Genomic DNA, 27,704 nt, shown 5'->3' on the forward strand with positions numbered 1-27,704 from the left:
CACCATCGCGGAGACTACCATCTCTAACAATTACAGTAAAATTGTCAATATCTTTTGCGTTTGCTGGAACATCATCTTAGTCTTCCACAGTAGTGGCGAATGATGAACGTCTCGGAGAAATTGTGAACATCTTTGGCAGTCGAGGAAACTTGATAATTATTACTGTGAAGTCAAGATTTTAGATTCTGCAATACTTTGAGAATAAAAGTTCGGCTCATAAATTGAACCCCTTAACACTAACAAATTATGGATGAAATTCATGTGCCTAGAAGAAAAAATTCTTTCGAGGCCCCAAGCAACTGCTATGTCCATTGTTAGGGAAAGATGGCCCTGAGCACTGGGATGAGTCAGAAATGTTGTGTTGGTGGAAGATATTAAAAAACTTTGAAAAAGTTGTTTATTACATTAATATTTCCTATTAACATTTTTATGTGTGGTAAAAACTAAACTTAGAATTACCAAAAAAGAAACAAGTAACTAAACAACTTTAAATGAGGTGTCACTTGACGGGGCTTTACATTTAAAATTTGTGAGTTGCCCCCTAAATGTCCATTTTTTTGTTTTCGGACAAAATTGGGATACCTACAAAAAATGTACTTTTATGCCTTAGAGATGTGCAAAGTTTGTTTTCCTGATACAACCCATAACCTAATATGGAGGTTCCATATCAAAGAGTAAGGTTGGTAAAGACCAACCCTGTATTGGTAGAAAATAATATATAGCATTTTTAACAACATGTGATTTTTATTTGATAAGTTCGTTCTATTAAAAAAAAACCATACAGTAATTTTTACAATAGTAGAGTAAAAACCTGGATAAAACAATAACATTTTTGGTTCTATCCGTCGGAGAAAGTACCAAAACCATTAGAAGAAAGGGTGAATGGGGAAGATACAAAAATAATAATCTTTCCTTAAAAATGTTTCCCCTCAAAATTGGGGAGTTAATGAACACATCAACTACATTAGAAAATCTTTTGGTCCAAAATCTTGATTGGTTAGGTATTGTAATGGTTATAATGTGAAAAATAACTATATGAGTTTTAACAAAATTAAGTGGCATGACTATGTGTAAGCACCAGTTAATAGGAATTATGGCAAACTAATTTTGTTGGGGATTATTGTAAACACAGAGGCTATACACCTAAATCCAATCAATAGTTAATCTTTCAAAGAACTCATTTAATTTAGGTCACAAATATTATCATTTCTAAATCTTAAAGACATTTAATGCCTTATGGATCAGTAGAGTCATAATTAATTAAGGTTAAATATGTTATTGTTAGAATTGAATTGAAACCCTGCTTTACAACACCTTAATATTATTTCCACAGTATATTTGTATGAAACATTTTTGAATGAATAGTTATGTTTGTATAGTTTTTGACAGAACATATATTTTAAATGGGTAACTAGATAGCTTTACGTTTTGTCAAAAGACGTTTTTCTGATGTCAGTAAAATACACTACAAAATATTTCACAGGATAGTGAAATTAGGTCCAACTACTAATATGGAAAAGAGGTTCTGTAATTAAAATGGCCTGTGTTCTTTCACTGTAGAAAACATATAAAAATATCGCCTCAACCAGACTTGGGTTTAAGTGTATACCTGGCATAATTCTTTCAATTTTTCAAACAGATCCAATGTGATAACTTACTTTATAAAGTAGAAAATCTTGTAGAAAACATACTTTTTAGTGATCCTGTGTTTTCACTTACAACAAACACCTGTTTTAGACAAAACCAAAGACTTTGGACCAAAACTATAGATGAGTTATCGTACAATATTATTTTTATAACTTAACATTATATTATGTACAAGAAAATAACAATGATTAATAAATATGTATCAGTTATACAAAAAGAAGTGTAGCAACTAAATTCAAAGATCTAAAATAACTAGTGAAACAATAAGTGTTTATGTTAATCCAAAAACAGGTACGGCCACTCAATTAATTGATTATGTAGTAACAAAAATAATATATTATGTAAAAATGGTAATTGTTTATATTCAGGATAAAAAACTAGTGCAGTGAAAATAACAAGATAAACTATATCATATGTACATCGTAGTTATAGTCAATTGTGTAAAAATATACTTTTCTTTCCTTATAAAATGAAATGTAAATTTACACGTTTTATACATTCACTAAAATCAGCTGCTAAGAGAATTATTCAACAGCTGTTTCATGAAAACAAATTCTCCGTAATTAACTTAGAGGGTCCTAATATTGGAAGACATAGTCTTGCTACACTTCCGGAGATAAAATAATATTACTTTCCTAAATAGTCATAATAGAAAGCTAAATCGGTGCTAGAAGCACTCTACCTACTATTTACAGATAAACTTTATTATTTACAAGCAACAATTCAAAAAACAGCTGATCCAAAAATGCTATTTTGTAAATTGCTTACAGCTGACTTATCAGTTGCTTAATTGACAGAAAACCTAATCTATAAAGATGATAAAAGTCATAAAAATAATATTAAAATACATCATAGCTAATTGAACTGCCAATCATTCAACTTTAAAATGTGATTAACATAAATAAACATGCATTACACCAAGACTTATTACTCTTTTATCATATTCCAGCCTTTGTTTTATCTAAGGCCATTAAAATTTATTGCTCTAAACAAAACTTAGGGTAAAATTAAAAACCAACAAATGTTTAAATTCATTGTACAACTCAATTAAGAACTAAGAATGACAATATTAATTGTCTAACAAATTGTTAAAAGGCAAGAAACAAATGTAGAAACATTTGTGCGTTAGAAGTCAGCTGAGAATAAAACTTGCGTTAACAACTAAAACAATAAAAAAACAACACAATAAACTTCTGTTACGTAATAAAGCATTTAGTAATGGGTGAAGACCCATTCAAACAAAATTATGATATAAATATATCAATATTTACACAAATAAAAACTAGAATCGATTATGCAGGGACGTGCTTAAACAAAGCAGTTTTGTTAAAAAACCCGTCTTATTTTACACGTTAAAAAATGTATTTTCTATTTACATTTGGTTATCTACACCATTATCAACTGAACATGACGTACGCACCTTAAAAAAGACACAATCAGTTTTTCTTTTGTCTTTTGGAAAAGAAATCTGCAATACACTTTTTCTCTATGGCCCTTACTGATTTAAATGGATTATCATTTTCAGCTAATCTTATATACAGTTATCATGCATTACAATATATTTTTTTTTTACTTATAAATCTCAGTATAGTTTTGGAAAATTTCAGAACCTAAAATGGAAAATATGATAATTATCTCTTTGAAAAAAATCAGTTGGATTTGCAGACCTTTGGTTTTAGTAATTTTTGTTAGCACCAACATTGAAAATTGTCTAAATCGACAAGAAGTAGAGTTTTGCAGTCATGATGAAAACAATTCAGTTTATAAACACTAGTATTAAACAGTCCAGAGCCACTTTTAGTAGTTTTGAAGATGCACAGCAGATTGATTCAATCGTATGCTGCTTTGAGTGTTTAATAGTGGTACAACTGATGATCAACATTTCCTGGGTTCGATGTCAAAATAAGCGAAAGGTCGATAGTTCGTCAGTTCAGTAGAGGTAGTGCAGACGACACTTTGGCAGACATTACCTCACAACTTGCGGCAAACCGGCTGTAAAAAATAGATAGATTACTTTGGCATCTATGACTGTTCATTAGGATAAACAGCTAAAAAATGAAGTCCCTGCAATTTTTGATTTAGATGAAATCATAGATATCTTTCAACACGACTTAACATAATAGGCTATTTATTCTGTAAATATTTGTAGGACGATAGTAACACTATTGCAAGCTGAATCGAACTGTGAAAGGGCTTGTGTTGTTGGGACTAGTGTGTGCAACCATCTGGTAGCCGTAGGAAATACATTTTGTTTATTGCTTTCCGAAAATTGACCGGATAAACCAAGGACTGGTAAAACCAAGGTAAGATATTAGGGGTTCTACTGTATTCACATACACCTACTTAATCCTACAGGTTCTCTAAGTTTCAGATTTGGTTCAATAGTGACCTGTACGATTGGTTGGAATCATCTGGTCAAAGAACCTGTAACTTAAATTACGTTTAAATGATCAAATCAACGTCTTTCCAATTACTTAGTAACCCCGTTATAAAATCAGTGACAATTTCATTACTATAGCGGTCAAGTTGAGCTTATAACAATGGTAAACGAGGGAATTAAGAGTTTTAACAGATTTATACACGCAGAATTGATGCAATAGTTTTAAATGCAGAACCAACCAATAACTTAAGATTTTTTGTGTATGTTTTTTTAAGCAACTTGCACGTGTTTGTAAATCTAGAAAATTTATCCATAGAAAAAGTGGTTAAGTATTCAACATAAAAATACAATGACTTCCTAGATAACGTAAACTAATGTTGAATAAAAATGGAGGTGAAAATTACACCCAATGAAATTCACAATAGAGTTACTGGTAACGGTAACTACAAGAAAGCAAAATGTCCCTACTCACTCAATGTTGCTGGTGGTGCACCAGCGCGATGGGGTGTGACTCCGTAAGTGTGACGGAATGTGACTCGGCAGCCGGCAACACGACGGTGTTGTCATCTTCGTCCTGCGTCGCGCCCATCACATTTGTCACTTGGATCATTGACTCATGGCTCACTCTGCCATCGACCTGCAGACAATACTTGCCTTCAAATAACTCCACTAATAGAATAAGAGCTGAACAACATTTTTTGCCTGAAATAAGCTGCAAAGTTCTGAAAAAATAAGACTTTGTATGCAATAAGCTGCAAGTTCTGAAAAAATAAAACTTACAAAACAATTACTAGACTAAACTTGTACTACTTTATTGTTTAGAAATCTGTAACATGAACCAGTAGAAAAGATCTTGTTATTGAAAACAAGGCCCTCAAAAAGATCTTTGGTCCTTTAAAAATGGGAGTAGAGAATCAAACCTTTGATTTTTGATTAGAGATGGGAATTACCGTTACTTTTGAGAAACGCGTTACACCGTTCCATTACAACTTGGTAACAGGTTCCAGTAACCTGTTAATTTTGTAACCTGTTACCGGTCCGTTCCTCCCCCACCACACCGTGACATCCAGGTGACATCCCAGCCCCAGCTCGGCGGGCATGTAACGAAATTCTCGCTGGGTGTTATTGCTCTACCCTGTTACTGACCGTGTTCGTTCGTTTCGGCCGGGATATACTGTAACTTAATTCTAGCATGGGTGTTACCTAGCTGGACGTTTCGTTCCAGTTTTTCCATAATTATTGTTGGTGTTAATGTTGCCACACTATGTACAGTTCTCGTGTACGTAAAATTCCGGCTGGAATGGAACGTTTTCTCACATTTTATTATTTTAAAGACTTTTTGTTGCTTTCAGGACTTTGATCCTGACGGAACCGGTACAGGAGATTAATTCATAAGCCAAAGAGCGCAGCGTTACAAAAATAACAGGGTATTCTGAGTAACGTGTTATCTTGATAACAGGTTACAATTTATTGACAGTGTTATTTACCCTGTTACGTTAAATAACGCCCATCTCTATTTTAGATAGAACGAGAGGAACATTTTAATCATCCCCATGTAAAAATTATAGTCTGTGTTTGAAATCAAAATACGTGTAGTTGAACTAAGACTCCGACAGATTGCGCTGACGTAGGCTTAGTTACTAATTTCTATCGAACATGCAGACTTTTTGACCAAGTCAAACTGATAGAACCACTTATTTTGAGTTATGGCACCTTTTATCTTTAACTATCTCAGTAACAAAAACTATGGTAAAAGTAGAATTTTAGATACTAGCACATTCCTTGACTGCCTCTTTCATCTGTCCTTTTTTAAATAAAAAATTGGCAAAATATGGTAAATTTCATGTGACTACTCTAACTATAGAGTCAATTATTATTAGCCACACTCGGTGGAAGTGGATTTGTTACCTGCTGCAGTTCATCCTTGACCCGTTTGGCCAGATGACTGCGTGCATGTTTCCTCAGATGGTCCCTCCTGTAGAAGCCCTTCCCACACTCTGGACAAACCTCCGTTTTCTCCCCGGAGTGGATTACAAAGTGCAGGTTCAGGTGTTCTTTCCGCTTAAAACCTACAACAAACAATTCAGTTTTAGCAACTGTTTGGATTACAGTAGATAGAGTTAGGCAAAGTAAAACCTCTTTTGCAATTAAGGATGACTTAAATCAGGAACTGAAGTATGTTTAGATTCATCTTCAATTGGAGATGTGTGAGCCTGAAAATTTATCTAGCTGAGCTTAAAAAAAATGCTTTATAGAATTTTTGATCCTTGCAATCTTTATAGATGCTTAATGAGTGAAACAAAATCTGACCTTGAGTTTCTTACTTGATAATCACTCAATCTTTAAGCCTAGGATTGGCTTGGCTCAAAAGTCAAGTCCCATACACTTCTTATTTTAGACAAGATAGCTAAGCTTGATCCCTATAGAAAGAAAAACTCCTTTTTCAGTCACATGACTTTCCCTTAAAAAATTGTCAAGAAATAACCTTGACAAAGCATATCCCGAGACGTGGGACATGTTCACGATGGCGCCATGACCATGAGATAAAATCAAAAATAAAATTAAGGTAAGATAAAATTAAGTTTAATCATGGTTATGGTTGGGTCCAAAAATTTCTTGAAACTTTTGGAAGAAAAATATTCTAGATCACGGAATGGGATTATATTTGATTCGACATTTTCTCGAGACAGGATTTGATCTCATCGTCACCAGTTGTGCCACGTCACTAGTGACGATGATGTCGTCCGCGGATGAGGATTGATTCTCTGTAATTGCGAGCGATGTTCACCATGATTCCCCGAACACGGAACGTGTTGACAATCACAGTGCATGTTGACAATAGCACTGTGACCACAAAACACGTTGACGATGGTGCCGTGACTACAAGACAAGTCTACAATGGCACCGTGGCCGTAGGATATGTTCAGCCGATTTTGACATTGTTAGGTGCACGTTACAAAATGTAGGCCTATGGATAAAGCTAAACTGTTTTTTTATTGATAACCATATCAGGCTTTAAAACTTTTCACAGTTTAAAAAAATGCAGAGATAGTCCGTTATAAATACCTCTTTGGTTTTAGCTAAGGCTAGACTGATGTCACACAGTTAATTTGCCCCGAATATAAAATTTTGAAGTTATGTGTTTTTGTTATCCCTGTGTATTTTGGTTTTTTTACCCATTCCTATTGGGATCATTGATATATGCATAATATTAACACAAGATTTAAAATAAATTCTTTTTGCATTGAGAAAAAATCCTGTCTTATCTAATCCTGTTCATCCCTGCCTTCCAGGAGTGTGATTTATGAGAATGCAAAACATTACCTTTACAACATACACTACAGATGTACGGCCTCTCTGGATTGTGACCCAACTTGTGCCTTTCTAAATGTTCCTTCCGTTTCAGTCCTGCTCCACAAATGTCACAAATAAATCTGAAACACAAAAAGTCACAGTGAACTATCTTCTCCATCACACAATTAATGCTACTGTAATTGATTCAAAATATAGGAATGCTTAATATAAAAATTGTGCACAATTTTCAAACTTAACAAAGTGGACTTGCTTTACTTTAAATTTATAAGGGTGCTGGCTCAAATGTAGACTAAGATGTCATTATGTTATTGAGCTAACTATTAATGATGCTATTTAACAATAGGTTGACATTAAAATATGGTGATGGACTATTCCTGACAATGAAATGTTAGAAAATGGCAATGACAATAAATACTCCAAAAAACGTCGAGACAAGTTTATAAATATCTTTATATTAATAACCAAATTGCTAAAAAGATGTCAACCTTATTTTAACAACCAACTCTTAAACAAAATAGATTCTCCTCTACAGGGGGCTCGGTAAAATTATGTTTTCTTTTAAAATCAGTCTCCATAAGTGTACAACCTACACAAATTTGAGACCATCTTTACAATAAATAATAATAGGGATACCAGTGCTTAGTTAATAAAAAGCTGGAAAGTTCCAATGAAAGTACCTACTTACGTAAATACCTAAATTTTGTCACTATCAGCCAATCTCACTGTAAAACTATATTTGACCCTATATGAAAAATCTCCATTGTACGCTGGGCTGAGATAGTACAATGTGCTTCTGCCATGCTATAAGTCATTAAGCAAAACCAAATTTAAAGATACAATAGATAATTTTCTTATTGACAAGGCTTTTTACTTAATTGAAGATTTTTACAGAACAATTTAGAATTTTTTTTTTAAGTGTTGAACTTTAAGTTAAAAGTTTTAATGTTAAATATTTTATGTATGGATTTAATTTTGACAATGCACCTATTCTAAATGTTATGACATGTATGGAATGTTTTGTGCAAATAAAGTCTATGTCTATGTCATCAATATTTCTTATTATCCGTTGCAATTATACTAAACATGCTACAAAACAAGAAGAAATTGTTCTTAGACTAACTCCTATGATAAAATAAATTTAAAACCTCAACTTTTTAACTCGTTCAGTAGTAAAAACTTGTTCTACTTAAATATATGAAAAAATCAGCCCTATATTATTTACATTACATCTCCCCCTTCCTATCTTCCTATGTTTACCTGCGCTCGATCTTGTGTGCCACTAGATGCTGTTCTAACAGTTCCTTGTCTGGGTAGGCCATGTTGCACTCGGGACAGCAGAAAAGAGTCGTTCCGTCGAGAGCCGTCGCAATGTGTACCTGACCTGGTCTTGGTCGCCGTGGCTTTGGCGCTTTCTTCTTGTACTTCTTCTTTTTCTTTGGAGCCGAACCGCCCTCCTGCGACAGTCAAAGACAGGTCAACTTGTACAAAATGTGAAAGAGGAAAGAAGAGTTTGAGGTTAGAATAGATTTTTGTTTGTTGGGTTAGCAGTTTTCAAACCTTGGGAAAACTATTGTGTAATGTTATACTTTGTTAAATTATTTGCAAAAAAGGTTATATACTAGATCACTAGATGATTTACAGATAAATAAAAGTATATATCGAATACATATAACAACTCTATAGCTTACAAGCTATGGAAAGTAGTACTGTAGTGAATACTCAGTAAAGTAACTTATTAAAATCATTAAGCCTCTTTTAACTTGGCAAAAGTTTAAAACAAGTTTAAGTTTTTTAATTTGATAAAATCAACTTGTCAAAAGGCTAAGGTCTTTTTGTCAGTAAAGAAAATACCAAGTTCAATTAACTTACATTTTATTTACTAAAAGTTAAAATTAATATATAAAATGAAAATTTGCTGAAACACTTCACTTAAATGTTACTACTCACTTGGTTCCTCTATGAAAGCAAAAACAAAACAAACCGTTATTTACATACCCCAATCAGGCTACAAAGATTGATTTAAATACCTCAATTAACTCGTTGCATAAACGTAGGTTTACACATTTGTACTATATTTAATCAAAATCGGATAATTTTTGCTTGTGTTATCAAATAACAGACACACTCACATATATAAATATATATATGAATTTGAACAATTGTGTTTTTTGCCTCTGGGGACCTCAAAACGAAATAGTAAATGGTTCATGGGCCAGGTCTTACCATGAGACCTACGGTAATAGTTTATTCCCTATATGGGAAATTCGTTAAAGGGATGTTACAGATGATCTTTTTTATAAAGAAGACATTTTTACAAGAACATATGAAAACCAAGGACCATAAAAAATCAAATGCTTAAGTTAAATTAACCAGTATACAGCTTAAATAAAGGGGCCTTCTTGGAATTTTGAGACACCTTGTATAAGCACAGTGGAGTGAGGTTTACTCACAGGATTGTTGGGGTCGGCTTGCTCTTCCCCTGCGACAGTCTGCTGCATATCTACTGTAGCCTCTTCACTCTCATTGGCCGTGCTCAGCGGACTGCTCTCGATGGCCTGCAACAACGGAAACAATCAGACCAGAGATATGGCGAGACAGCACAGAGGGCTGTCTTCTGTCGCAGCCAATCTGAGACCAACATCGATTTCCTTTCTTCATCCACTACAATCCTGGATGGTTTCCACCTCTATTGGAATAGTCACATCAAAGTATTCAAAAACGTTGTGAAAGAAAATTTATGCTGCCAAGTACGAACCATTATCTGTGATTAAGTTTCTCCAGAAAGAGGATAAATTCCTGTTTATTTCTGTTGCCACACATTCGAAAACACATGTGTGCAGAAAAGTATTTCGACATAGAAAATGTGCTCTAGCTTTTAGAGTTTGCAAAATTCTATTCAAATTAGCACAAAAGGAAGGTGTGTTCATCGGTATCCGAATGTAAGGAAACTCTGCTTGCTGATCAGCGTGTGTCAAGACTTCCAGGGCTGCCTAGTCCTTGATAGACTTCTAGATGTACCAGGATTGTTCTCTCTTATTTAGTTACACTACAATCACATTTTTTGCGTTATGCATGCAAAATTTCCTTTACTTCGGTCACAAATAAGACTAAGCAACAGCAGTTGGCCTACACCATGGAAATCATTATGTTTAATAATTTTGACATCATAAGATGTGGGATTGCCCCTGAACTGGTTATAGTAACTAATATAATGGTTTTAAATACCTTCAGTCACCAGTTCAAATAAGTCGGCTATTGCAGCCTAGGTTTTGGCACGAAGTTGTCCCATAATCAGGCGGGCCAGTTTTGAGTCTTCAGTCCAATGGACGTCGTTGGGAACAACTGAACTGTTATTTGTTTTAACCCAACGACGTCCATTGGACTGAAGACTCAAGACTGGCCCGCCTGATGATGGTACAACTTCGGGCCGAAACCTAGGTCGCAATAGCCGACTTATTTGAACTGGTGACTGAAGGTATTTAAAACCATTATATTAGTTATTATGTTTAAGACGACTTCCCAACTTCCTCCACCCCTTACGCACATTTTCTAGGTCCAAAGCTTTATATTCTTGACATCTTTCAACTGGCATCGGACTTCAATAGCTATTGACAACCACTGAAATAAAATCACAGAACACAATTTATACTTGGCAGGAGCGTAAATTTTCTTTCAAGGAGTTTTTAAATGCTATGACGAGACTAATTGTGAAAGGAGTTGGAAACCACCTATGAATAGTATATAATGGACAATGGCCTCAGATTTGAGCTGGATTGCTTAGCTGCTATGTGAGTACAATGGAAACATTAATTTATGGACAGCCCTCGTATGATAGGAATGTTGGAGATCCTACAAACAATGAAATAACTAAAGTTGTTCCACATTAGTTTGGCTTCAGCTATGGAAGTGGAATATGCCGGAAAGAGAGCGTGGCAAAATAAAAGCTGGAGAAATGAGTTTTAAATGCTATTAAGACTATTAAGTGTAAAATTGAACAGAGTTTTAGGGCATTATTTTACTTTGTCATTGACGCTCACCTTTAAGCTTCAAGTCAGTGACATAATTTGTTTAGAAAAGAACATAACTTTATTGTCACAATAAATGTACATTTCCAATGTTCCAGCACAGCTGGGGAAACAGGTGACATTGTCAATATTCTTATGAGTAAATAAATAATATTAAAAATAGGTTCAGACATAATATAAATTATCTTTAAGGATCAAAGACAAACAATCAGAGCAATCCACTTTAGATAAAAGATAGGACTTAAAAGAGTTTTCAAATTTTGAGATTCCTTAAATTTCTTTGATTCTGGCAGGTAGATTATTGTTAAGTTTTAAAATCATATAAAAAGGGGATTTTCAAATAAACAGAGGCGGTGGATTGCGTATTGAAAATCATTTTTAAACCGGGTTGGATGGTTATGTTTAAATTGGTTTATTATGTATGATTTTAAATGTTTTTTTTTAAATATATAAACACTGGGCATTGCCAGTATAGCATATGATTCAGAAAATACTGTAGGCCTTTTGATCTTTACCTGTTCCCTTTTGATAGTTTCTGCGGAGAACTTAAGGAAGTGAGATATGTTAAGCGCATTTTGATTGGCAGATTGAATATTCCGCAAATAGTCGGCCATTGCCGCATTGGACTGCCATGCTGTGAATGCCTCACTATTCACATCCTGCACTGTAATCACCTTCCCATCATCTGAAAACAAAGAATTACAGTTGTGGATAGCTTTTACTTGTTAATGCCCTTAGCTTCTTTATACTTTCCAAGTATTAAGAGAATTGAAGAACTTCCAAAAAGTATAAGAACTGAAAATTACATGTTCTGGTATAAAAAGGATTAAACCAAAAATGCTACTAAAAAGTAGCAGATCCAAAATAACATGTAGGTCTAACTAGTTATCAAACAGTAACACGTAAAATGTAACTAAGTTAGTTACAAAAAAGTAAGAGATGTAAAATAACAAGTAACTAGAGGACTTTTGCTGTTCCGCAGCGTTGAAATGAAAATCATAAAATTATAATGTCGAATTGACTTTTTTTTTAGTAAGACAATATAATATTACACAGTTTTCAAAAATATCTTGAACTTAACTGATTCAAACAATCGATATCTCAAATGAAAAAAACTAAAATAAAAATGGAGTTAGGCCTATGGATTGTAGATGAATACAAATACTAAAATAATAATTTTTTCATTCGTGATTCAGAAACATGCTTCAGGTACATCCGATCTTAATAATCAATTGCTCATATGAAAACTGGTATTTCACTGAAGGTTCTTAGACCAAAGCATATAGAATAATGTTATTAGAACTGGTTGAATTCATATTTAATTGAAGTAATTAAAAAAATCAAATTTATATTTTTTTGTTGAGTAACACAGTAGATAGATTAATGATAATGCTTCACAGCAGCAAATCTTTGAGTGTATACCTTTAATTTAAGACCAACATTTTGAAAATTGGTCAAGTAAAAACAACACACAACAAAAACGGTAAAAACAATAGGTCTATATGCTGTTGAGGTGTAAAAAGTTAATTCTCACCGTTTCCCCCCTTGTCCTTATCTTTTTGCTGGCCCTTGTCGCCCTCCATGTCTTCCTGTCGCACAGCTAACATGTCCGGAGTAATCTGAGCAACCACAGCGACAGGGTACGCCTGACTGGACCCCTCGCCTTCGCTCAGCATCGGCTTGACATCAGGTAGCACCTTCAAACATTACATCATACCAGCTGTAGCACTCGCTTAACAACAAGTGTATATTCATTGTATTAGATGAAAGAAATAATAATACGAGTGTGTTTTTAACGCAAACAAAATTATAAACAAAGAGTCACTTTTTACAGACAAAAGAGGGAAAAGTAGTACGAGGCACTGACTTAGTTAATAACTTTTTACCAATAGACAAAATTTTTCATGACACAAAAAGAAAAATATATTGTAAGTGGCCTAGTACCGTAAAGCCTCAAGATAAGATCATCATCATTATCAATTAAAAATTAAGATATGAAAATGAAACCATTACAAACAAACAAGGTAAGGAATGTGTTATAAAAACAGGAAGTCGGCAGGTCAGGAATTGAATTGGTACCAGCTGGCGTTCGAAGCATTACAATTTTACTTCTTTTTTCTCAATCCTTGAACCCCATTGGTAGGTTACATTACCACACTAGTGCTGTAAAGCAAGTAAACAACACGGTAAAGTTTTCAATTCTAAAAATTGAATCAAAAAAGCTAGTTTAAAAAACGGTCGTAAATATATTTTAGTTTATGATTTTGTTCTGAATGTTGAAAGAACAATTCATATACTAGCATCACCAAGCTCACCATTTCGTCGCAGTGCATTCCCTGCGTGGTCTGTGTGCTACTGTTGTTATTGTTATGTTGTTGTTGCGCCTCCTGGTGTTGATGTTGAACTTCTTGTTGATCACCACCATCTTGGCGTACTTCTCCATTCTCGTCGGCTTGTTGCAACTAAAAAATAAAATAAAAAATGTTGTAAAAAATAAGATTGGTTTCAAATGGATAACAAAAAACATCAAGAAAATGTAAGCTTAAATTAATATAATTCCTGTAGGAATAAAGAAAAACAATAATTATTACTGTAGATCTAATGGTATGACCTTAACCCGGGACCGATTTACTTTTTTGTCCCCAGAGGCCAAAAACACCATCCGTTCAAATTCATATATATTTATATACGTCTTTTGGCATGATAACTCAAGCATAAATTATCCAATTTCGATGAAATTTGGTACAAATGTATAAGCCTACGTTTATTCGAACAAGTTTGTGAACCAGTGTGATCGGACCATGGAAACGGGATTTTATGGCAGGATTTAAGGGGTGAAAATAGGGTTTTCTCATTTTTACCCACAAAACATACAATTTCCCAATTTCTCTCTAATTTTTTTTGAAGAGCTTTAAAAAAAAATATAATAATAATAATATCTTGAAGTGTTTCTGTACAGTTATTTGTTACAAAGAAAATTCTAAAATTGTAAATTAAAAATTCACTTGTTATTTTCTTATTAAGAATAAGTAAACTGCTGCAGTTTGCTTGTTCATGGATGTGTTTTGATCAAACTTGGCCAATTTATTTATTTTATGCTAAGCTATTAATATTTTACTTAAAACACACTTTATTACCCTCCCTGTAGCAGCAAACCTAAGTACTCGTTAAACCTAATGTTATTGAAATGGATTTAATTAATTGATGGAAATTAAATTAAATTTAAACTTTAATTTTTTCTTCTTAATTTAATATAATTTTCTGTTTATTCGCTTAAACTTTAATTGTATGACTTATTATATTACCTGTAAATGTATTCCATCTGTTCCCCCTTGCGCTGGACTATACGCCAATGTAATCATCTGGAAAGTAACAAATAGTTAACATAGTTAGAAAACCAATAGAAAATAATAACTTTAAACTTTTTATTAATTACTATCAAATGTATTTAAGAGTAATATACCTATAGAGTACCTATAGAGTAATATACCTAATCTATAAAAACATTCCCTACCACAGAAAGTTACAACAAATAAAAATAGGAAAGTGTCCCTAAAAAATAGTTTTGTTTCAAAAATTACAGTCGACTAAGCTCTTATGGTAAATGCAGACCTAATGTCAGTATAACATTTTGGAATGGTGTTGGATTACTGAAATGCTAATGAAATAATATTTAGAGGGATGTGTCGATTCTCAATGCCACTGATTCTTGAACATTTGTGTTGGTATCGAGAATTGATCGTCTAGAATCAATGCCTACCTGACATGTCTGTTATGAAAAATTCATGCTTTTGTCACTATCGCAGACGACGGTGATGACGTTTACAAGACTGCGGGAGACGATGATGATGTCCATAATACCGCGGGGGGTGATCAGAATTTGTCTGCGATTATGGAAGAAGATGGTGTTGTTTCTGTTACCAAGGAATGTATAAAGATTTTGCAGCACTCGTAGAAGATAATGATGTTGTCCACTCAACCACAGGATGTATTCAAGATTTGCCACAGCAGCAGAAGAGAATAATGATGTTTCCATGACTGAAGAGCTTATTCAGGATATTGCAGCAATTGCAACAGACCATTACTATGTTCCTATGACCAGAGCAATATTTTAGAGGATTTTGCTGCGACTTAGACGAAAGACAGTGATAATGTTGCCGAGGAAGATTCAGGATTTTCCAGTGATCGAGGAAGACGATGTTGATGATTCAAACTGGCTCACCTCTAAAGATAAAATTTTCTTTTTGATATAATTTTTATATAAGGGAGACAAAGGATAGGATAAGCAGGCTTACCTTAAGAAATGTAGGCATCCCACTTCACTACAGTAACACAGAAGAAAACACAAGATAAATTGGATATTTCGAGGCCACTAGCCGCTTTCTCAAAATTTAGAGTCACAATAGATACTTAAGTTTTTCACTGGTACGTGTTTTCTAATTTTTAAGAGTTATATCAAATGATTTATTTTGTTTTGTAAGCTATAGTAGATATTGGTATACTTTCGTAAAAGTTACAAAACTACACTACACCTTAAGTCACACAAAAGGTATACCGCAGATAGAACACATTTAATTTAGGCAAAAAAAATTAAGATGTGATAAACAGTACTTACTTTTATGCCTCCCGATGCAGCGAGTGTATTTGGGTCGATTACACCTAGGACTAAGTTTTCCATTCCCTGCAAAGAAAATGTAATATTTCTGTGAATAAACATACTTTTTAACAAATCAGGAAGAAAATAATGATTGTTTTTGTACGAAGTTGTACATTTTAATGTCAAAATGGCATGATAAGTATAGGGCTGGAATATGGATAAGCCACGTAGCCTTTTTGATTGAATATAACTTAATTGAAAAAAATAAATATTTAGTAAATTTGGGTTTTATTTATGACAAAGGTTTTTTAATGGCAAAAGCAAGAATTAAAGTAGTGTTGGTTTGATTTGGCTTTGAATGATTGCGGCATTCTAAACATCATCTTTATAAACGTATTCTGAGCATGTTCTAACTGGATAATTTGGCTTTAATAGCCACATTTGGAATCGGGTGTACAAAGTTCCATGTACTGTAAATAAAATAAAGTATTAAGGTTTATTTTTTGCAAATTTCTGTTAATATAACAACATTTATTTTAAATCAGCAAAATATTAACATTAATTAACCAACTATAATTTCTACAGAAATTAAATAGACCGAAATATATCATGTGATTAGGGTACGTGTGGAAACAGACCTAAGTCTATAATCACATCCCTTCTAAAAAAAAATGTAATTATTCTGCTGCGGCAAAGCATTCTCTGTACGTTACACCTCGGGCAATTCGGATTAAGTATCAATTTGTAAACTATCACAATCTATAACATATTAATGCAGATTTACCTGTCCTTGAGGAAAATGAGCTAGAGTGAGAGGAATTGAGTACTTCTCCCCGCCTGACCCATCTGCCGGGTTCACCACTTGAATCTGTAGAGGTTGCTGCTGGGTCATCTCACCCGGTTTGCCAGACCCACCCATGTTGATCGGCAGCGCCATGATTTGTTGCTGGAAAACCAATGGTTATTAACTAACTATTATTGGGTAAAAACATTGAGATTGTTTACTGTACCCATTGACTTTGAACAATGCAAGACTAAAATCCTTTTTGTAAAATATTCAGCATTTTTTATTGTTGCCCTCGACCATTGGTGGTTAAAAAAATAGTTAATAGAATGGTTAATAGAAACAGCTGACATTAGTAAAAACGCTACACATGTAATTTCTTATTAGGAATTTTACAAGGATCTTAAAAATTACAATAAAACCCATTTAAACATTATTTTTAATGCAGCGTTTGCCGTATTATTTAAGCAAATAGGCCTACATATCTTTTTACAGGAAATTCAATTTTAGCCGTTCCGTGCTTTTCAAGGGAAACTCTTTAATTAATAACAAATCAAAGAAACAGTAGGTTTTTATACATCATTTTTAAGTTTATCAACTGAAGAACTCGACAGGCCTACAATTTTTTACTCAAAAACTTGACTCTACTCAAATTGACAAATCACTCCTCGCCCACCCCCAAAGTTTTACGTTGCTGTTAGTTTTTATAACATTTGCTAAAACCATTATCAAGACTCTAAAAATGTTGTTGGAACTATCAACATGTGTGCCACACGGAACAGCAACAATATCCCATTCGATTAGCAATCCCACCAGAGACGTTTTTCCATTCCAATTTACATACGTACCCTTATTAAGATTTTAATTCAGAAACGTAGAAGTTAAAAAAAATTTGCTAAAATTAACCTCAACACCAAAAAAGGTTCAGAATCAGACCTACCTGATTGTGTTGGGAGTTGTTTCCAGAAGCTTGTGGAAGGCTTATTGTGAACGCTCCGTTACCAGCGTCGACTGGCCTTAGGTACGTTACTCCTTGCTCGTCTGAACTCAACAGTCCTACCACTTGTCCTCCTCCAGTAGTACCAACCTGCAGTGAGCAAATATAGCTTAAAACTATGTTACCAGCTTAACAACAACAAAATACCTAGAAGTGCTATTACAATGAATATTCAAATAGTGAGAATGCTGGTTCGATTCCGAGTAGGATTGGTTCTGGACATAGAGGCCATGTGTCATTGAGCAACAATTAAAAGGCATAGGATGGTGACAAGAGCTGGGTTTAAACAGTTCTAAAAAAAAACAATTTTGAGTAAAAAGTTGGCATACCTACCTTAAAACAAGATTACGAGATTATGGAAGCAAAAACATTTTGGAAAAGCATAATGTTTCGGTGAGAGTTTGATTACAACAATGGATGTAATGAGATAGTTTGACGTCACCCTCTTGACTCATTTCCTTTCGGTCATTTTTATATTAACACGATGCAATAAATTTTACAAATTCAAAACAGAAAATAGCTTAATCACTTTTGTACAGGTAATATTATATGAATATCTTGTCTTTAACTAAAAAAACAATCATAAAGTTTTCAATTTCTTATACTTATGCTATATTACGTACTTAGGCCTATATTACGTAAATAGTCCGGAAAATAGGTGTTTACCAGTGAACCTACAGTTAGGCCTAGAGTGAACACATTTTGGACTAGTGACATAGTTTGATATTTTTTGCCGTATACTACCTAACCTAATAAAAAATAAACTTTAGAAATCTGTTATATATTCCTACCAACTACAGGACTTAAAAATCCCTTCTCATCCCTTCTAAGAGATGTTAAGTTTTCGTTTATAACTTAATACCAATTGTAATCAGCTAAAGTTTGGTAAAAACTCATTACAGTAACGTACAGTAGTATAATAAAATTCCATTAGTTTAAGCATGCGGCAAAGAGACATTTTTCAGACTAAATCCTTTCGTGGAAAGTCAATGAAAACAGTGTAGTGTGGCGAAAAATACATTGTTGACTTCCTAGAAAGTTGAAACTAGTAGGCCTAAAAATAATAAGATTAACTAAACCTACGTTATCACTTAGGCCTAAATAAGCAAACGGTGGTACAACTAAAATCACTTTAGGCATACAATACTAACCTGCTGAGCAAATTTGGCAGTTGTAAACTGGTGCCCTGCGGCAAAAGTTGTCCCGAACGGAAAATTCATTTCCATTGGATTAGGCTACTTCGGTTTCTTCAAATTATTAAAGATAAATCTGCTTTCAACACAGTCACCTGCAACTGTAAAAAATTTGTCACATTCACTGAAAAGAAAAAAGGTTAGCCTATAATTAAATATTGCGTCATAAAACCTCTAAAACTCAATTTGTTGTTTTGTTAGCGGTTTAGGTATTTTTATTTAGCCTAACTTGATTGACTGAGTCACAAAGTTAATTATTTATATTGGCTTGTGACACTGAAGAAACACAGAAGCCTAACTTTTAGATTTCCTTGCATCAACAAACGATTTCACCATTTATTTATGAACATTTAGGGTAGGTATATTATTCATCTGAGCTGTAAGGCAAACTAAACTTAATATTTGCAGTTTTTTTGCAAATTTCTTCTTTTGTAGGGGATTAAGCTATAAGCTTATCAGAAATTACATTGTTTTTCCTTATTTTGTTTGTACAAACCCCTCATGGTCATTATTTTGTTATTCATAATTTGTGTTCTTATTTCTCTTAGATTTGTAATGTTATTGTTCCATTGTTATTATTCAAAAACATGTAAGCCTATATTGTTTATTCATTTATTTTATTGAACAATTCCATTTTACATTGTTACATTGTTGTGAATTATTAATAGTTTTATTATTGTTACGAATTAAATAATTTATAACCCATCAACTTTGTTAAATGGACGTTAATTTTCTCTTGTTTTTACATTAGTTTTTGCCATATTATACTTTATATCACACTTCATATCACAAATTTTAATGTGTAGCCTACATGCACATTTTGATTAATTTTTCCAACTTTTGTTAAAATTGTAGTGTCCAGGATAAATTTTAAAATTATATGTTAGAACTCATTTTGTTTCAAGTGGAATTGTTGTAGTAGTAGTATGATCTTGTTTGTCATTTCATGTTCTTTTTGTTTATGCCTAGTTTTATTTGCTTGTTTCTTTCCTTTGCATTTCTACAAATAAATAAATACTGTAATACCTCTGAAATTATGTAAAAGCGGTGAATCATAGAAAAAATATATTATTATAAATAATAATGGCAGTACCGTAACTGGAAAACAATATAAAATTTTGAAGTCAATTAAGCAACATGGATAATTTTGTTTTGGGTCAATTCACATGAATTGGTTGCTTGAGAGTCCAGAGAAAACAACTTCAATAGGTACTATTAACCACTAAACTAGCCTAGCCTGATTGTGGTCCATACCTGATTGAATGATTTTTTTACGATAAAATGTAAAAGACTAAACTAGTCCTACCAGTTTATTTTATACACTATATTTTTTCAGAAAACCCATCACACACAAAAACATTCGTTTTACATGGTTAGTATACATTTATTAATTTTGTAGTTACCGTAAAATCAAATGAACTAGTAGAGGTCTATTTAATTAATGTCAGTGTGTTTTTCTAAATGGTACATATAGCCTAATAAGTCTAAGGTTTAAGATTACATGTGGATTGAAATATAATAAAAACTAAAACTATATTTTTTACTGGAATAACTAGGTGTTTTGATGTAATAACTTAACTAGGTGTAAAAATAATTAGTAATAAAGGGAATTGTGATTTGACTGGTGTGGCAGCACTGCTTAATTCCGTTTAGTTACAGTTGGCACAACTGGCTGTCAGCTGGAAGCAAGTGTGGTTTGAGGGTCAATGACCTTGGCCCTACAACTGTTGTGATTGGTGCAATCCTTTCTACTCCAATACAGAGTCTGTTCATTGCTACAAACTTTTATTTCCACCAGCCCTAATTATTGTTTTTTTCTTACATGTACAGTATCTGCTCCACAAAACTCCTTTTTAAACAAGCCTACTTAATATTACAGAGTATTTATTAAAGGTTACAACTTAATTGTTTGTTTTGTGATTACATTTAAGAGTAAAACTTAATACAAATTTAAAGCAAAAAAGTGACTGTTTCAACTGTATCCATCTTGTTAATATATCCATTTTGTAAACTGGGAAATAGATAAATAAAAAAACTATTTTAATTATTTTGACAATTATTATGTTCATAGGCTAATTAACCTACTCCCAATTTATTTACAGGCAAGCATTTATTAGGTATATTTTTTACTAAACACACATAAAATTTGTAAATACAATTGACTAAAAATGTTCAAATTTTTTAACATTGATCATAAAGAATATCAATTTCTAGACTCGTTTTATTTATGTTTACACAGCTAATATGTTTGTATTATTTTTATAGTTAAGCAAAGGCTAACTTAGATGCTGAGAAATATGTGATTTATGAAAACTAAAATGAATGGTTGGTGATTGGAATTTCTTTTCATGAAATAGTAATAGTCACCAACGACAGAGATAACAGATAAAGTTACTCTGTAATCTTTCTGATGTTTACGGTCTGTTAAGATACCATGGGCCGAGTTTAAACATCGGTAAAAATTTGTTTTAACACTTGTCGGGATACATTATTTTTACTTAGATTTTTTTAGCTGTTTTCATACCAAATTTTACAACAAATGTTTCAGTTATTTGTCCAAAATAGCTGTTAGGTACCATGAAACTTAGACATGTTAGTGAAAGCTCATTTGTAAACTTGGTTATTGATGGCTTTAATATGCTTTCTTGTGGGAAAAAAATGCTTTTGTAAAATTTTTTGAAAATGTCCCAGAAAAACTAACATTCTTTGGATACATTAAACACATCTTGTAAACTCCAGAGTAAATGCGGCTTTAGGGTATCTAAAATTTAAAATAAACAGTATCGGCAAACCGGCACATAGCCTACTTCCTCGCATTTGCTTAAAAGTCAACAACTACTATTCTAGAGGTTTCACAACTTGTTGCCAGTCGTCTGAAAAGCGACTGGTTTTTTCACTCTTACGGTGTCATTGTCAAGCCTTAGACGAATTGTCGCTCCTAGGATGTCATAAAAAAAGTCTTCAAAACACATACACAAACAAACATTTTGACGAATAAATAACAGTTTTTTAAAGACTCTTTGAGGACCTTTTAGGACGACAACACGTCTATGGTTTGACAATGACCCTTAAGAGTGTTGAAATTGGTCACTATCTATACGACCAAGGATTACGTTGGCAACAGGGTATTTATCCTCTATAGTAATTGTTAAGTAATCCAGAAGTCAACAACTCAAAAATGAAGTCTTGTCAACAACCATATCAATGGGTAAGAGACAAAAATAACTATCATATGTTATGGGTAAAATCATAAAAAAGAAATAACTTTAGAACTGTAATTTTTACATCATTGGAAGTTGTAGGCCTTCCGTTTAGTTTGGAGATAAAAGAACCATAACATAATGAATTTTGATAAAAATCAAAGCAATTTGCTGTGGAAAAGGTTGTGTGAAAACCGACTAGATCAGTATTGTAAAATACAGCCTGTAACACCAAACCAATCTAATAAGGTTGGTTAGCCTAAGGATTGGGTTAGGGCCTATTTAGGAATAGTTGAATTTGGTCGTAAGTAATGAGTTGGATGAAATTTTCATTAACTTACATTTAAAGTATTTATTCATTCTCTAAGACAAACTCTTTTTAAAAATTTATCATTAACTTATAGCTCGGTGAAATATAAATAAAAAATAAATTTATAAACAAGAATAATAAATTATACTTCATGTGTTGTTAATTAATATAGCCTAACTGTGTAATTGATCTTACATGGAGCAGTGAAGAAAGGGTATGGACGGAGGATAGCCTATTAAAAGTAAAGTAGAAGTAAATGACATTTTGCAAGGGAAGGATATTGTGCGCTGCATCAAGCAAGAAGGATTGGTTGGTTGGGCCATAACGAGAGAATGCCTGAAGGAAGACAGCTCAAAGAACTGTTGTGCCAGAAAATGGAAGAGACTAGAAGAAGGGGTGGGCAGAGAAGAAGATGGCTTGATGAAGAGGATGATGACCTGAGGATGTTAAAGAGTCAGAAATTGAAGAGAGATGGTGCAAGATCGAGCCAATTGGAGGCAAATTGTAGCGGAAGCCAAAGGCCACCAAGGCCTGTAGAGCTCCAGAAGTAATTGGTCTTAGATTTCCAGTATTTTAAAGGGCGGTGATTGGCGTTGTACAAGAAGATCATATCAAAGTGGCTGTCGAATTACTAAAAGGCAAGGAAAGGAAAGGAACACCAAATAACTAACTGGTGTTTGGCTTATTAATATGCTTACGGTATCTTGTTAACTCAGGGCTGATAAGATATTTAGTGTTAATGTTTTGATTACTGAAGAGTGTAAGTTAGGGCCTAATCAGACGATTTTCAAATTGCTGAATCAGGGTTAATGATGTTGAAAAAAATATAGGCCTAACTTATATAAGTTATGGTCAATGGAACTTATATAAGTTCCTCAGCATTAAGGTTTATTGTCCTTTGTCCCTTCCAGTTGCTTGGTGTGTGGTTGAAACCAATAAGCTGTATGCCTAACTTACTTCACCCACAGTTCATTCTACTTGTAACAGTCTTACCTTGTTAGCCTAATTATATGCCTAACGTTAGGCCTAAATACATTTTAAGTTAACGGCGATACCTTCAGTAATATTCATTTACGGTGGAAAATAATTTTATAGGCTATTTGAATTTAGAAGGTAAGAAATTATAAAGTAAAAGATATAAAAATTAGTCTGGAGGCACCTAGGTCGAAAAATTAAGTTACCTAGGCCTCGAACCTAGGCTACTCAAATGTATGTTACAAGTTAACCCATTGGCGATGACTTATGAGCGTTACTCGTATGGCCGCTGCAGGCCCGGCGGCCGACTTACGAGTGCCGCTCGTGTCACCGCTAGGCAGCGCCATTAGTTATTTAGTTATTATTATTTTTCGCCCTTTTTGTTTCTTCTTACTATTATGTTTATAAATATCTTGCTTCTTGATTTGCGTATTTACTCATTTATTTTAGCGATAACAAACAATTTTGTGTTGCCATAAAAACCACATATCACCATAAATCAGCTGCAGTAAGGTAAACAAAAAAAAAATTTTTTTTAATGTTATTACTTATAAAAGTACACAACTTTTGATTTTTCTACGTAGGGAATCGATTGAACTTTATAATAGTAGTGTTATTTGGTGTCTGGATTAATCTTGGAATTTGTACCTATATCAATTTTACTTTCAAAATATTGTTTTTAAATTTTTTATTTTTATAATCTAATATATATATATTTTTTTTTATTTTAGAACTTTGACTATTTCAATTACCACTTTTCTGTAGACAATTTTACTGTGAACAAAATGGTGAAAGAGTTATTAATTTATTACCTAAGGTTTTCTTTCTATAGCAGTTAGAGTAAAAGTCTACAAATTCGGTAAAATTAATTGCCGCCAGAGGGTGCTGCAGGTAGCGCATTAATTCCTTCCCCAATGGGTTAAGGCCTACACAATAAGAGTTTCAAGCTAACTAAGTTAAACAAAACAAATTACTATTACTTGATCTAAAGCAAGAAATCAGATCAAGGTAATACTGAACTTATGGTTAGGTATGGTACTCACTAGGCCTACTTATGTTAGAGTAGGGCCTATATTGCATTTATTTACCTTATCTACCAAAATTACTTAGGCTATTTTAAGCACTTTATTCCTTTTGGACCATGGAGGGAAACGCCTAAATTATTTTTCTTATAATTTAGGCGATTTGACAAACTTTTTTCCTCAGTAGGCTACTTTCCTCTTGCACTTTTTCGGCAAACACCTAATTATTATTTCACTCCAAAAAATGTGTTCGAAAGTCATGAAAAGCGTTACACTAAGCTAACTTATTGGTTAAATCTCAAAATATCAGCACACTTGACCAGTTAGTGTCAATAACTTAATAAGTTAAGGTAACTTAAAATGGAGATGTCCGTTGGAAATAAATAAATAAGGTAGCCTACTACCTTATTAAGTTTACCTAATCTACCTTCCTAATCTATGTACCTAATCAGTACCTAATCTATGTACTGTACTATTTATCTTTGACTTGTGTTTGTGTTTGTTGCAGCATGTATTCAACTTTATTGACGTATCCTAATGCATGTACGGTACATGTCTAATGGAATAAAATATTGATTCTTGATTCTAGATTCTACTAGCCAAACCTAACTTAGCCCAACCTTGGTTTACCCAAAATCGGTCATTTTCAGCACTTTGCTAACATAGGGCCTAATCATGGGTTAGGTTACCTAGGCTTAATTATATTTAACTTAATTTGGTTTAATTTATCCAAAATTCATTCATTTTCGCTTTGCTATTGAAACGGCTTTTCAATCCTGGATTTCCGGGTAAAAACGGCATTTGCCGAAAAAGTGTACAAAGGCAAAATGGTTTGAAATGGCCTAAAAAAAACAAAGTAGGCCTAGACCTACGGTATTTAAAAATAAATAAGTTAAATTTTAAAGAGCAAAAAAATGTTGATTTATGGTGCTTTTCCCAATGTTAAGTTTTAAAACATGATTTTCAGAGTGAAATACTTAGGCCTAACTTAGTTATTTCCCCCCAAAGCGTCATAGGAAAAAAGTCCTTTTAAATAAACTTAGGCCTAGCCTAATTTTGGTATACGGTACCGTTAGACTCATTTTGGTAAAAAAATAAATTAGGGCCTAGTAGGCCTATGCCTAGGGCTATAGGATAACATAAGTAGTAGGAAGTTTAGTACTTATTACCTTTATTGTCATTCATTGTCTAGACTAAGCCTAATTAACTTAAATGAACCAAGGCCTAATCTGATTGGTAAAACTGATTGTAGCCTAGGCTAGCCAGATAGCCCAATCATTAAACTCAAATTGTTAGGCTAAATCCTATGTCTAATTTATTAGCCTATTTAGTTACATTAGACTAATGAGTCAAGAAAATAATAATGCAATTTTACAAATCAATGTAATTGTTTATTTTCTCACCAGACTAACAGGATATAAGGGACCTACTTACCTAAAATGAGATCCACTTTCTCATTCCCTCAGCCTTGGAATTGTCATCTGCGAACAAGACATAAAGTAAAATATAATAGTTATACATGAAAAAGTATTACAAAACAATATAATTAAGCTAGAAAACTTTAGTAAACACTTTAAAACCTGTAAAGGTACGTTAAATGTTGCATAAAAACTGATGCCATAGCCTAGAAAACCGTCGAACCCCAAAAATAGGGTCACCGAGGGCCTATTTTAAAACTATTATAATTACGTAAATATTTGTTTTAGAGGATAAAGAATGGTTTTATTACCTCAACAGAGGTTTCCTCATTGTTTAAAAATCACTAAAAACACACAATTTCACTTTATAATGTTAATAAAACACAATTTTTCCTAAACTGACAACAAATGAACACAAAAACACCTGCTGTGCTTGCGATATTGCATAGTTTTCACAATCACGCCGCTAGGGGCGACGCAACAGTTGGTGTTATATGTATAAAAATAGTTTCGGATAGTTTTCTTTTTGGTCAAATAATCGATATATTTACAATAGTTTTTAGAATAATCAAGTAGTTGCTTGGATATTGTAATTTTCCTGGTAATTACATCGATGTAACTGTATGACCTATATAGCATGGCCATCTTCAACTCCAGACCCGCGGCCTTGGTCTTGGTCTTGGTAGAATCACAACGTTGCAACATGCAAGTAGTGTTGTTTGGTGCCAGACGTCCCATAAGGGCCATAAGATAACATATATATATACTTTATTACATAAGCTAAGATCAGAAATGGCGTCAACTCAAATTACAACAATTATTAACAACAAGAAAACAAAAATCTAGTTTTGACAAGTCTCTTCCACAAAGTGCAATGAACTCGTCGATGGTATGGACAGGGTTCTCAACCATAGACTATACAATACTGTAGTCTGTGTCTCAACTCAACCATCCAGAGTGTATCCACTGTTCTTAAAGGGACTTGGAGTTTCGCTTCTTGATGATTGAATGAAGTAGATTAAAGAGCTTGGCCCCTGCGCGGCGTATAACGGCTTCTAGGAGTATCTTGAGCGAAGGTGTCACGTGCAGGCAAGTTGTAGTTTCCAGCATTTTTTGTGTAGTGTGTACACAAATCACCACTAATCAGCGTCCCTGAGGAGGCTTTGACTGCTTGTATACACAATCTACAGTTTGAATCTTGAGTACCTTGAAGGTGTTCCTGCAGCTTTCGCGTCTGCACTTAAGATCTCCGAGAACTCGAATGGTATTTTTCCTGCAAGGTGAAAACCCGACTCGTATTCTCCTAGAATAATTCCCCCTTAGAGATGGGATTGTTCCATGGGGGCCCCATGGAACAATCCCATCTCTTACAGCCAATTCATCTATTTAACTGTCTGGTGCGGGCCCAAGGAAAATATAGACATTCTCAGCTGCAGAACCCAACTACACCCTTATATATAATACGTGAAGGCGATTTCTACGAAACACTACTCCTCCGTTAATAATGGATGGATTTTTACAAACGATGTGTCAAAATTAAGGATTTTTTGTGTAGACACCCCCTTTCACCAATTCCTGTAATAAAGATCCTCGGGCTTCGCCCCACAGGCCATCAAAATCCCAATGTATTTCTTATGAAGAAAAGATTTTGTTTACGTAAACAGACTAGAGATGGGCGCTATTTAACATAACAGGATGAATAACAGGGTTGCGGCCACGGCAACCGTTATCGCGGCAACACGTTGCGGAGAACTCCCTGTTATTTTAATAACGTATCTATCTACACAATGTTGCAGGAAAGCCGCGTGGACAACGAAAACGAAAACATGCATTGCCATTAG

The 27,704-nt window shown here is 33.6% G+C and overlaps 1 protein-coding gene across 2 annotated transcripts; it reads right to left on the bottom strand.

The window, feature by feature from the left end:
* Window positions 1-1,869: 1,869 nt before the first annotated feature.
* LOC129001531 (myoneurin-like) lies at window positions 1,870-26,291 on the bottom strand. Of its 2 annotated transcripts, none has more exons than XM_054428858.1 (16): window positions 26,175-26,291; window positions 25,880-25,926; window positions 18,897-19,039; window positions 17,689-17,835; window positions 16,749-16,910; window positions 15,983-16,048; window positions 14,673-14,729; window positions 13,683-13,829; window positions 12,902-13,064; window positions 11,883-12,052; window positions 9,793-9,897; window positions 8,600-8,775; window positions 7,352-7,461; window positions 5,936-6,096; window positions 4,500-4,664; window positions 1,870-3,639 (listed from the first exon to the last, which is right to left on the bottom strand). In XM_054428858.1, the coding sequence occupies exons 3-15, from the start codon at window positions 18,969-18,971 to the stop codon at window positions 4,500-4,502; spliced, it is 1,704 nt and encodes a 567-aa protein (XP_054284833.1). In that variant the 5' UTR covers window positions 18,972-19,039; window positions 25,880-25,926; window positions 26,175-26,291; the 3' UTR covers window positions 1,870-3,639. The 2 variants fall into 2 exon arrangements, with proteins under 2 accessions (XP_054284833.1, XP_054284832.1); XM_054428857.1 differs by having other exon boundaries at window positions 8,600-8,796.
* Between the last annotated feature and the right edge of the window lie 1,413 nt (window positions 26,292-27,704).

Source organism: Macrosteles quadrilineatus, unplaced genomic scaffold (assembly GCF_028750875.1).
Source record: "Macrosteles quadrilineatus isolate MER2022 unplaced genomic scaffold, UCM_ALF_1.0 Scaffold_8__2_contigs__length_117827958, whole genome shotgun sequence".
Lineage (NCBI taxonomy): Eukaryota > Metazoa > Arthropoda > Insecta > Hemiptera > Cicadellidae > Macrosteles > Macrosteles quadrilineatus.